This window comes from Hyperoodon ampullatus (assembly GCF_949752795.1).
Source record: "Hyperoodon ampullatus genome assembly, chromosome: 5".
In the NCBI taxonomy this organism is placed as follows: domain Eukaryota; kingdom Metazoa; phylum Chordata; class Mammalia; order Artiodactyla; family Ziphiidae; genus Hyperoodon; species Hyperoodon ampullatus.
The window spans coordinates 33,188,311-33,201,519 of NC_136918.1; the positions used below are offsets into that span (position 1 = coordinate 33,188,311).

Consider the following 13,209-nt stretch of genomic DNA (forward strand, 5'->3'; position numbering starts at 1 on the left):
ATGGCGGCCGATGTTGCAGCTTTGGAGTCATTGGTAACGGGTCTGTACGACGTGCAGGCTTTCAAGTTTGGGAACTTCGTGCTGAAGAGCGGGCTCTCTTCCCCCTTGTACATCGATCTACGGGGCATCGTGTCCCGACCCCGTATTTTGAGTCAGGTACCTACCCAGGAAAGGAAACAAGAGGGTTGGGTGGCGGGAATGGGGACCAGGAGGAGCGGGGGGATGACAGGAGTTGGGCTGTGGGTGAGAGCAAAAGAGCCAGGCAGGCGGGTCGACCCTACTATCGGCCTGGTGGAGTCTGTTTGCGAAGCCCAGAGACCAGGAACTGTTAGGCTTTTGAGGACCTAGAGGGCAGCAGCCTGCACTGTCACTCGCTTGCTTTGACACGTGCTCTGCAAGAGAGTCGGGGGAAACCCAGTTTGGGGCCTTGTCTTGCACAGAAGTACATGAAGGAGTTCCGCGTATTTAGCCTCGTGACAATGGGACGGCGGGGGGAAGGGAGGAAAAGGTGTGTGAGGGGAGAATTTGGTAGCTGCTTAAATACTTGGAAGGGCTCTTGCTAGGAAAGGGGGATTCGATTTTGCACTGTGTGTCCAGGAGCAAGAATTAAGGCCAGAGAGTGGACATTTCATGGAGGCAGTTTTTTGGTGAATAAAAGGGAAAAACTTTGTACAGATTAGAGTTTTCTAGCACAAGGCTTCTTAAACTCTGAGTAGATAGGAATCACCTGGAATTTTGTTAAAATGCATACTCTGATTGAGTAGGTCTGAGGCAGGGTGGGAGGTTATGCATTTCTCACAAGCTGCCAGCAAAAGCTGCAGACCACAGTGTAAGTAGAAGGGTCTAAATGTGCTGTCTAATAGAGTATCTACTAGCCGCGTATGAATATTGAGCATTTTTAATTTTTAATATTGAGCATTATGAATTTTTAAATTTATAGTCATATGCGACTAGTGGCTGCCTTATTGGACAGTGCAGATATAGAACCTTTCAGTTATCACAGAAGTTCTATCTAGAAGACTTATGTAAGTTTTCTCCACCACTAAGGGTTTATGTTCGTTCGCCCTTTGTGAACCCCAGTCTGATGTTATTATGAAAAGGACTGAAGCACTGGGGCTTCCCTGGTGGCGCAGTGGTTGGGAGTCTGCCTGCCGATGCAGGAGATACGGGTTCGTGCCCCGGTCCGGGAAGATCCCACATGCCACGGAGCGGCTGGGCCCGTGAGCCATGTCCGCTGAGCCTGCGCGTCCGGAGCCTGTGCTCCGCAACGGGAGAGGCCACAACAGTGAGAGGCCCGCGTACCGCAAAAAAAAAACAAAACTGAAGCACTAGTTGATGTGGGTTAGACTATTCTCACCATCCAGAATCTTGCTGTGGTGCATCTCATCAGTGCTGAGAAAGTGAATGACTAGGGATCTTCCTTTGAAAAGTTGGTTTATATTTGAAAAAGTCACCAGTTAACAGATGACTAAGAATTATTTTTGATACTAGATTTTGGGGTGTGTGTATGTGTCTGTGATTTTTGGTAGTTAACTCAGAAGGAGTGCAAAATATTGAGAGAGCTAGATGTAACAGAACTCCTTTCATGTCTACTTATTTATGCAAATAGGGTTTCTTATTATTTGCACCCCCAAAAAGCAAAAGAACTTACACTGAACTCTGACTTCCTAGTAGTAAGTAATAGTCAACTAGAGTAGATACATAAATTAATTGCCAGGATCAGGTACCATTCATCTCACTAAGAAATGCATTTCCAAAATAATCTGTTTTTATGCTTCTATCAAAATTTGCGGATTATGTTTTAATTAATTTTATGCTTATAACAATTGTAATAATAACAGAATTTTTAACACTTAGAGACTTATGGTCACAGGAAATTTTTTAAATTTACAATTTAAAATTTCAGTTTACATACATTTTTGTTGTGGAGAAGTATCATAGAATGATCAGTAAAAGTTTTTCAAGCACAGATATATATTGCATTAGAATAAAATTTTGTGGAGACAATGGAATGAAAATATGAGTTCAAAAAAATGTAAAATTTTCCAAGTTCATAATTCAGCATTTTCTTTTTTTTTAAAGCAGATGTTGAGTATCAAATCAGTATAGCATTTGGATCCCATTGTATTCACTTAAAGGAGTGATGTAACAGTTCTAGGATAATATGTTAATTTCTTCAGTACTCTAGAAGTTACATTTTTTGTAGCTTAAAAATATTCATAAATTTTTCAAATCTTTAGAAATATAGGAACAAAAAATTTTGAACACCTCTGATCTAGTTCACTAAGTAACTCTGCTTTTCTTCTTAAAATAAGATGGTGTTGGGTGGGAGTATGCATTCTGGCGTTAAAATGTGATGATTTATGTAGAAAAGGATATTATCAACTAATGCTTCACACAGTAGGCTCTGTATTTATGAGACCTTTATTTTTTTTTAAGTCACCTTTCTTTTTAATTAATTTATTTATTTTTGGCTGTGTTGGTTCTTCGTGTTAGGTCTTCGTTGCTGTGCACAGGCTTTCTCTAGTTGCAGCGAGCAGGGGCTACTCTTTGTTGCGGTGCACAGGCTTCTCGTGGCACTGGCTTCTCTTTATTGCGGAGCACAGGCTCTAGGTGCGCGGACTTCAGTAGTTGTGGCTCATGGGCTCTAGAGTGCAGCATCAGTAGTTGTGGCGCGTGGGCTTAGTTGCTCCACGCACTTGGGATCTTCCTGGACCAGGGCTCGAAACCATGTCCCCTGCATTGGCAGGCAGATTCTTAACCACTGCACCACCAGGGAAGTCCTATGAAAACTTTAAGAAAACACTTTGGTGTATATTCTTCCGTTGATTTTTTATTGAGATATAATTGACATATAAAATTATATTAGTTTCAGGTGTACAATGTAGTGACTATTTGTATATATTGTGTAATGATTGTCACAGCAAGTCTAGTTAACACGTCTGTGTTCATAGTTACAAATTTTTTTTTCTTGTGCTGAGAACTTTTAAGATCTCTCAGTAACCTTCAAATATGCAATACAGTATTATTAACTCTAGTCACCATGCTGTGTATTACATCCCCATGACTTACTTATTTTATAACTGTAAGTTTGTACCTTTTGAATCCCTTCACCCATTTTGCCTACCCACTACCCTCTGCCTCCAGCAACCACCAATTTGTTCTCTGTATCTATGACTTATCTTTTTGTTTGATGGTTTTTGTAAGATTCCACATATAAATGAGATCATGAAGTATTTGTCTTTCTCCGTCTCACTTATTTAACATAATGCCCTTAAAGTCCATCTACGCTGAGCAAATGTCAGTGTTTTACAATTATCATGGCTGAATAATATTCCATTTTGTGTGTGTGTGTGTGTGTATACCACATTTTCTTTATCCACTTGTTCATTCATGGTTGTTTTGCAATTTAGGTTGTTTCTATATCTTGGCTATTGTAAATAATGCTGTAGTGAACATGGGGGTGCAGATATCTTTTCAAGATAGTGTTTTCATTTTTTTTCAGATAAATATCCAGATGTGGAATTGCTGGATCACATGGGAGTTCTGTTTTTAATTTTTCGAGGAACCTCCATACTATTTTCCACAGTGGCTGCACCAATTAACATTTTCTCCATCAGTGCACAAGGGTTCCATTTTCTTCACATCCTCACCAACACTTATTATTTCTTTTTTTTTTAATTAATTTATTTTATTCTTGGCTGCATCAGGTCTTAGTTGTGGCATGTGGGATCTTCATTGTGGCATGTGGGATCTTTCATTGCAGCATGTGGGCTTCTCTCTAGTTGTGGCATGCGGGTTTTCTCCCTAGTTGTTGCTCATGGGCTCTGTAGTTTGCAGCACACGGGCTCAGTAGTTGTGGCACATGGGCTTAGTTGCCCCGTGGCATGTGGGATCTTAGTTCTCCAACCAGGCATCGAATCCGCATCCCCTGCATTGGAAGGCGGATTCTTCACCAGTGGACCACCTGGGAAGTCCTTATACTTATTATTTCTTGCTCTTTTGATAAAAACTATTCTGAAAGGTGTGAAGTGATATCACATTGTGGTTTTGATGTGCATTTCCCTGATGATTAGTGATATTGAGCATCTTTTCATATGCCTGTTGGCCATTTGTATCGATATGTCTTCTTTGGAAAAATGTCTGTTCAGATCTTCAGGTTTCTTTGGGTTCATCTTCTTTGGAATACTCTGGACTTCCTGAATCTTCAGGAAATTTTCAGTCATTCTTTCCTTTTTTTTTGAATTGTGTTTTTTTTTTTTTAATATTAGAGTATAGTTGACTAACAATGTTGTGTTAATTTCAGGTGTGCAACATAGTGATTCAGTTATACATATACATGTATCTATTCTTTTTCAAATTCTTTTCCCATTTAGGTTATTACAGAATATTGAGCATAGTTCCCTGTGCTATACAATAGGACCTTGTTGGTTATCTATTTTAAATATAGTAGTGTGTATATGTCAATTCCAAACTCCCAATTATCCCTCCCTGCCCCCACCGCCTTTCCCTTTGGTAACCATAAGTTTGTTTTTTAAGTCTAGGAGTCTATTTCTGTTTTGTAAATAAGTTCATTTGTGTCATTTCTTTTTAGATTCCACATATAACGGATATCATATGATATTTGTCTTTCTCTGTCTAACTTACTTCACTTAGTGTGATAATCTCCAGGTCCATCCATGTTGCTGCAAATGGCATTATTTCATTCTTTTTAATGGCTGATTAATATTCCATTGTATTTATATACCACATCTTCTTTATCCAGTCATGTGTTGATGGGCATTTAGGTTGCTTCCATGTCTTGGATATTGTGAACAGCACGGCAGTGAACATTGGGGTGCATGTATCCTTTTGAACCATGTTTTTTTCCAGATATCTGCCCAGGAGTGGGATTGTTGGATCATATAGTAGCTCTATTTTTAGTTTTTTGAGGAACATCCATACTGTTCTCCATAGTGGCAGTACCAGTTTGTGTTCCCACCAAGAGTGTTGGAGGGTTCCCTTTTCTGCAAGCCCTGTCCAGCATTTATTGTTTGTAAACTTTTTGATGATGGCCATTCTGACTGGTGTGGATGGTACCTCATTGTAGTTTTGATTTGCATTTCTCTGATAATTAGCGATGTTGAGCATCTTTTCATGTGCCTCTTGGCCATCTCTATGTCTGTCTTCTTTGGAGAAATGTCTATTTAGGTCTTCTGCCCATTTTTTATTGGGTTGTTTGTTTTTTTGATATTGAGCTGCATGAGCTGTTTGTAAATTTTGGAGATTAATTCACTGCCAGTCACATCGTTTGCAAATATTTTCTCCCATTCTGTGGGTTGTCTTTTCATTTTGTTTATGGTTTCCTTTGCTGTGCAAAAGTTTTTAAGTTTAATTAGGTCCCATTTGTTTATTTTTTATTTTATTTCCATTACTCTAGGAAACGGATTGAAAAAGATCTTGCTGCAATTTATTTCAAAGAGTGTCCTGCCTATGTACTCCTCTAAGAGTTTCATAGTTTCTGGTCTTACATTTAGGTGTTTAATCCATTTTGAGTTAATTTTTGTATATGGTGTTAAAGAATGTTCTAATATGCTTTTACATAGCTGTCCAGTTTTCCCAGCACCACTTATTGAAGAGACTGTGTTTTCTCCATTGTATAGTCTTGCCTCTTTTGTCATAGATTAATTGACCATAGGTGTATGGGTTTATTTCTGGGCTTTCTATACTGTTCCACTGATTTATATTTCTGTTTTTGTGCCAGTACCATAGTGTTTTGATGACTGTAGCTTTGTAGTATAATCTGAAGTGAGGGAGCCTGATTCCTCCATCTCTGTTTTTCTTTCTCGAGATTCCTTTGGCTATTTGGGGTCTTTTGTGTCTCCATACAAGTTAAAAATTTTTCTGTTCTAGTTCTGTGAAAAATGTCATTGGTAGTTTGATAGGGTTGCATTGAATCTGTATATTGTTTTGACAATATTGAGTCTTCCAGTCCAAGAACATGGTATATCTTTCCATCTGTTTGTGTCATCTCTGATTTCTTTCATCAGTGTCTTATAGTTTTCAGAGTCAAGGTCTTTGGTCTCCTCAGGTAGGTTTATTCGTGGGTATTTTATTCTTTTTGATGTGCTGGCAAATGGGATTGTTTCCTTAATTTCTCTTTCTGATCTTCTGTTGTTAGTGTATAGAGATGCAAGAGACTTCTGTGTATTAATTTTGTATCCTGCAACTTTACCAAATTTATTGATGAGCTCTAATAGTTTTCTGGTAGCATCTTTAGGATTTTCTATGTATAATATCATGCCATCTGCAAACAGTGAGTATTTTATTTCTTTTTTTCCAATTTGGATTCCTTTTATTTCTTTTTCTTCTTTGATTGCCATTGTTAGGACTTCCAAAACTGTTGAATGAAAGTGGCAAGAGTGGACATCCTTGCTCGTTGCTGATCTTAGAGAGATGCTTTCACCTTTTCACCACTGAGTATGATGTTAGCTGTAGGTTTGTCATATATGGCCTTTATTATGTTGAGGTATGTTCCCTCTATGCCCACTTTTTGGAGAGTTTTTATCATAAGTGGGTGTTCAGTTTTGTTAAAAAGCTTTTTCTGCATCTGTTGAGATGATCATGTGATTTTTATTCTTCGATTTGTTGATGTGGTGTAGCATGCTGATTGACTTATGGATACCAAAAAATCTTTGCATCCCTGGGATAAATCCCACTTGATCATGGCGTATGATCCTTTTAATGTATTGTTGGATTTAGTTTGCTAGTATTTTGTTGAGGAGTTTTGCGTATATGTCCTTCAGTGATATTGGCCTGTAATTTTTTTTGTGGTATCTTTGTCTGATTTTGGTATCAGGGTGATTGTGGCCTCATAGAATGCGCTTGGGAGTGTTCCTTCCTCTGCAATTTTTTGGAAGAGTTTCAGAAGGATAGGTGTTAAGTCTTCTTTAAATTTGATAGAATTCTACTGTGAAGCCATGTTGTCATGGACTTTTGTTCGTTGGGAGGTTTTTCTGTTTATTTATTTATTTTTAAAATATTTATTTATTTATTTATTTATTTTTTGTTGCATTGGGTCTTTGTCGCTCCACGCAGACTTTCTATAGTTGCGGCAAGTGGGGGCTACTCTTTGTTGCGGTGCACGGGCTTCTCACTGCAGTGGCTTCTTTTGCTGCAGAGCACGGGCTCTAGGCATGCGGGCTTCAGTAGTTGTGGCACATGGGCTCAGTAGTTGTAGCTCCCGGGTCTAGAGTGCAGGCTCAGTAGTTGTGGTGCACAAGCTTGGTTGCTCTGCGGCAGGTGGGATCTTCCTGGACTAGGGATTGAACCTGTGTCCCTTGCATTGGCAGGTGGATTCTTAACCACTCTGCCACCAGAGCAGTCCCTGCTGGGAGTTTTTAAATCACAGTTTCAATTTCAGTACTTGTGATTTGTCTGTTCATATTTTCTATTTCTTCCTGGTTCAGTCTTCGGAGAGTGTACCTTTTCAAGAATTTGTCCATTTCATCTAGGTTGTCCATTTTATTGGCATATAGTTGCTTGCTTGTAGTAGTCTCCTGTGGTCATTTGTATTCCTGTGGTGTGTCCGTTGTAATTTCTTCGTTTTCATTTCTAAGTTTATTGATTAGAGCCCTCTCCCTTTTTCTTGATGAGTTTTTCTAAAGGTTTATCTGTTTTGTTTATCTTTTCAAAGAATGGAATTTTAATTTCATTCATCTTTTCTATTGTTTTCTTCATCTCTGTTTCATTTATTTCTGCTCTGATCTTTGTGATTTCTTTACTTCTACTAATTTTGGGGTTTGTTTGTTCATCTTTCTGTAGTTGCTTTAGGTGTAAAGTTAGGTCGTTTATTTCAGATGTTTTTTGTTTCCTGAGGTAAGATTGTATTACTATAAATTTCCCTCTTAGAACTTTTCTGCTGCATCCCATAGATTTTGGATTGTCATGCTTTCGTTTTCACTTGTCTCTAGTTATTTTTTGATTTCCTCTTTGATTTTTTCAATGATCCATTGGTTGTTTAGTACCACATTGTTTAGCCTCCACTTGTTTGTGTTTTTTACAGTTTTTTTTTTTGTTGATTTCTAATCTCATAGCGTTGTGATCAGAAAAGATGCTTGATATTTCAGTTTTCTTAAACTTACTGAGGCTTGCTTTGTGGCCCAGCGTGTAATGAATCCTGGAGAATGTTCTCTGTGCACTTGGGAAGAATGTGTAGTCTGCTGCTTTTGGATGGAATGTTCTATAAGTATCAATTAAGACCATCTGGTCTAATGTGTCATTTAAGATGTGTGTTTCCTTATTGATTTTCTGTCTGGATGATCCGTTCATTGATGTAAGTGGGGTGTTAAAGTCCCTCACTATTATTGTGTGACTGTCGATTTCTCCTCTTATGGATGATAGCATTTGCTTTATATATTGAGGTGCTCTTATGTTGGGTGGGTATTTACTTATAATTTTTCTACCTTCTTCAACTGATCCCTTGATCGTTATGCAGTGTCCTTCTTTGCGTCTTGTGACAGACTTTATTTTATTTATTTATTTATTTTTAACATCTTTACAGTCTTTATTTTAAAGTCTATTTTGTCTGACATGAGTATTGCTACTCCAGCTTTCTTTTGATTTCTGTTTGCATGGAATACCTTTTTCCATCCCCTCACTTTCAGTCTGTATGTGTCCCTAGTTTTGAAGTGGGTCTCTTGTAGACAGCATATATACTAGTCTTGTTTTTGTATCTATTCAACCAGACTGTGTCTTTTGATTGGAGTGTTTAATCCATTTACATTTAAGGTAATTGTTGATATGTATGTTCTTATTGCCATTTTGTTAATTGTTTTGGATTTGTTTTTGTAGATCTTTTTTCTTTCTCTTTTGTTCTCTCCTCTTGTGATTTGAAGTTTATTTTTAGTGTTGTGTTTGGATTTCTATATCTTTTTTGTATGTGTATCTATTGTAGATTTTTGGTTTGCCATTACCATGAGGTTTTGATATAGCAGTCTATATATATACAAGATTGTTTTAAGTTGCTGGTCTCTTAATTTCAAATGCATTTCCAATATCCTGCATTTGTACTCTCCTCCTCTCACAGTTGCTGGTTTTGAGGTCATATTTGTGTGTGTATGATTTCCTACCTTTACTGTGTGTTTGTCTTTCCTGGTGAGCTTTTCCATTCGTAATTTTCTTATTTCTAGTTGTGGCCTTTTCTTTTCTGCCTAGAGAAGTTCCTTTAGCATACGTTGCAAAGCTGGTCTGATTGTGCTGAATTCTCTTAGGTTTTGCTTGTCTGTAAAAATTTTGATTTCTCCATCAAATCTGAATGAGAGCCTTGCTGGGTAGAGTATTCTTGGTTGTATGTTCTTCCCTTTTATCACTTTAAATATATCATGCCACTCCCTTCTGGTCTGCAGTTTCTGCTGAGAAATCAGCTGATAACCTTGTGGGGATTCCCTTGTATGTTATTTGTTGCTTTTCCATCATTGCTTTTAATATTTTTTCTTTGTTTTTAATTTTTATCAGTTTTATTACCATGTGTATCATCATCTCCCTCTTTGGGTTTATCCTGCCTGGGACTCTCTGTGCATCCTGGACTTGGGTGACTGTTTCCTTTCCCATATTACGGAAGTTTTCAGCTATTATCTCTTCATATACTTTCTCAGGACCTTTCTCTCTTCTCCTTCTGGTACCCCTGTAATGCGAATGTTGGTGTGTTTAATGTTGTCCCAGAGGTCTCTTAGACTGTCCTCATTTCTTTTAATTCTTTTTTCTTTATTCTGTTCCACAGTCGTGATTTCCATCATTCTGTATTCCAGCTCATTTATCTGCTCTCCTACCTCCATTATTCTGCTGTTGATTCCTTCTAGTGTAGTTTTCATTTCAGTTACTGTATTGTTCATCTCTTTTTGTTTGTTCTTTAGTTCTTCTAGGTCTTTGTTAAATGTTTCTTGTATCATCTCTGTGCTTCCATTCTTTTTCTGAAATCTTGGATCATCTTTACTATCATTACTCTGAATTCTTTTTCAAGTAGATTGTCTGTCTCCATTTCACTTGGTTGTTCTTCTGAGGTTTTATCTTGTTCCTTCATGTGGGACATATTCCTCTACCATATCATTTTGCCTAACTTTCTTTGATTGCAGTTTCTGCAGGCTGCAGGGTTGTTGTTCTTACTTCTGCTGTCTGCCCCCTGGTGGATGAGGCTGTCTAAAAGGCTTGTGCAGGCTTCCTGGTGGGAGGGACTGGTTCCTGCCCACTGGTGGGTGGAGCTGGGACTTGTCCCTCTGTGGGGCAGGGCCACGTCAGGGGGGTGTGTTTTGCAGGCAGCTGTTTGCTCAGGAAGACTTTAAGCAGCCTGTCTGCTGATTGGTGTGGCTGTGTTCCCACCCTGTTGGTTGTTTGGCCTGAAGCATGCCAGCTCTGGAGCCTACCAGCTGTTGAGTGGGGCCAGGTCTTGGTGAGTGAATGGCACCCTCCAGGAGGGCTCATGCCGAGTACTCCCCAGAACTACCACCGCCAGTGTATTTGTCCCCACAGTGAGCCACAGCTGCCTCCCCCACCCCACCTCCATAGGAGACCCTCCAGTACCATCAAGTAGGTCTGGCCCAGCCTCTTATGAGGTTACTGCTTTATTCCCTGGGTCCTGGTCACATGAGACCTTTTGTGTGCCCTCCAAGAGTGGAGTTTCTATTTCCCCCAGTCCTGTGGAATTCTTGTGATCAAACCTTGCTTGCCTTCAAAGCCAGATTCTCTGGGGGCTCCTCCTTCCATTGCCAGACCTCCAGGCTGGGGAGCCTGATGTGGGGCTCAGAACTTTCACTCATGTTGGAGAACTTCTGTGGTATAATAATTTTCCAGTTTGTGGGTCACCTACCCAGCAGGTATGGGTTTTGATTTTATTGCGATTGCACCCCTCCTACCTTCTCATTGTGGCTTCTTCTTTGTCTTTGGGTGTAGAATATCTTCTTTGGTAGGTTCCACCATTTTTTTGTCTATGGTTGTTCAGCAGTTGTGATTTTCGTGTTTTTGTAAGAAGAGGTGAGCTCAAGTCCTTCTCCTCTGCCATCTTGTCTTTGCTCCCCAGTCATTATTTCTTCAAATAAGTTTTCTGCCCCTTTTTTTCCTCTTCTTCTGGGACTCTTCTCATCTATAATGTGAATGTTATTCTCAATATTTTTCCTTAGGTCCCCTAGGCTATTTTTGCTTTTTAAAATGCTGGTGTTTTGTTCTGTTTATTGCTGCTCTGTTAGGGTGAGTTCCCCTGCCCTACTGCCCTGTCTTCCAGATTACTGATCTTTTCTTCTGCTTCATCTTGTCTGCTGTTGAACCCCTCTAGTTTATTTTTCAGATCAGTTATTGTATTCTTCAGCTCTTTGACTTGTCTTTGGTACGTTTTTATATTTTCTTTCTCTTTGGTGAAGTTCTGTGTTCATCCGTTCTTTTTCCTATTTTGGTGAGCATCTTTAAGACCATTACTTTGAGTTCTTTATCAGGTAAATTACTTATCTCTGTTTCATTAAGGTTTTTTCTTGGGGTTTTATCTTTTGCTTTCGTTTGGAACGTATACCTGTTTTCTCATTTTGCTTGACTCTGTTTCTATGTGTTAGGTGATACAGTTATCTCTTCCAGTCTTGAAGGGGTGGCCCTGTTTGGGAAATGAACCTTACTGTTTAACCTTGCTCTAGTTCTTGGTTGTTTCTCAAACTGTGTCTTTGATTGTTTCACACCTGTGGGGCCCAGAAATGCAATTCCCCCTAGCAACGAGAGCACACACTCAAGTGCTGTCCCCTATTTGGGCTACATGTGCCCGCTGGCTTTGGTGTGTATCCACACCACTGGTGTGGCTGCAGGGTCAGTGGAGGGTGGGGGGACGGGCTGCAGCAGAAGCATGGGGAAGTGGTGTATTTACCCACTGCCTCTGGTGGGGCTGGGGCTGTGGTGCAGGGAGGGCAGGCAGTAGCAAGTTAGAAAGAGAGTGTAAAAATGGTGTCTGCCAGTGGCTCCATACCTGAAGAGAGCCCCAACAGAGCCCCTCTGGCAGACCCTTTAAGATTAGCAAGTGAATTTACTTCACATATGATCTAGGCTTTTTTCAGACTTCAGCTTTTGTGCTGGGTCCCAGGGTGAGTGAGTCTGCACACAAGTCATTTAAGAGCAGATCTCTATTCCCTACATCCATATGGTTTTCCTGGATCCAAGCCCTGTTGGTTTTCAAAGCCAGGTGTTTTAAGTGCTCATCTCTCTGGTGTAGGTCCCAAGGGTTGGGGTGACTGATGTGGAGCATCAGGGAGAAGTTCCGTATTTGTGAGATCCCTCCTGGTTATGGGTTGCTGAAGTAGTGATGGAGTTTTTGCAAGACTGTCTCTAACTCTCCTACCCATCTCCATGTGCCCTTTTATTCTTTGTTGTGGAGTAGCAGTTCAGCTAGTTCTCAGGTTCTTTTCAGAGGGAATTGTTCTTAATGTAGTGGTAGATTTGTTGTGTCCATGGGAGGAGGTGAGTTCAGGATCTTCTTACTCCACCATCTTTAACCACCTTCCCACTTGTGTATTTTTGGTTTTATTTCTTTGCTTTTGGTGTCAAATCCAAAAAGTCATTGTTAAGACCATTGTCAAGGAACTTACCACCTGTTTTCTTCTAGGAGGTTTATGGTTTCAGGTCTTACATTCAAGTCATTAATCCATTTTGAGCTAATTTTTGTGTATGGTGTAAAATGTAGTCTAGTGTTCCCAAAACCATTTTGTTGAAGAGACTGTTCTTTTCCCTTTGTGTATTCTTAGCTCCTTTGATGTAAATTAATTGAACATAAATGTGTAGGTTTACTTCTGGGCTCTCTATTCTGTTCTGTTGACCTCTGTGTCTGTATTTATGCCAATACCATAGTGTTTTGACTACTATTACTTTATAATATAATTTGAAATCAGGGAGTATGATACCTCCAGCTTTGTTTTCTTTCTCAAGATTGTTTTGGCTATCCAGGGTCTTTTGTGGTTCCATACAAATTTTAGTATTGTTTGTTCCATTTCTGTGAAAAGTGCCATTGTAATTTTTTAGAAATTTCATTGAATCTGTATATTGCTTTTAGTATGGACATTTTAACAGTTTAATTTTTCTGATCCATGAGCATGGAATATTTTTCCATTTACTTATGTCATCTTCAGTTTGTTTGTTTTTTAAATCAATGTTTTATGTTTTTAGTGTCCAGGTCTTTCACTTCCTTGGTTAAATTTATTTGTAAGT

At 39.3% G+C, this 13,209-nt stretch overlaps 1 protein-coding gene across 1 annotated transcript in view; it reads left to right on the plus strand.

The window, feature by feature from the left end:
• The window catches only part of UMPS (uridine monophosphate synthetase), a gene marked incomplete at its 5' end in the record, with an annotated part of 43,071 nt that continues 29,862 nt past the window's right edge, over nucleotides 1–13,209 (plus strand). The window contains one exon of the mRNA XM_079705350.1: nucleotides 1–156. Within this exon, the coding sequence (XP_079561476.1) occupies nucleotides 1–156 (156 nt within the window). The remainder of the gene's footprint in view (nucleotides 157–13,209) is intronic.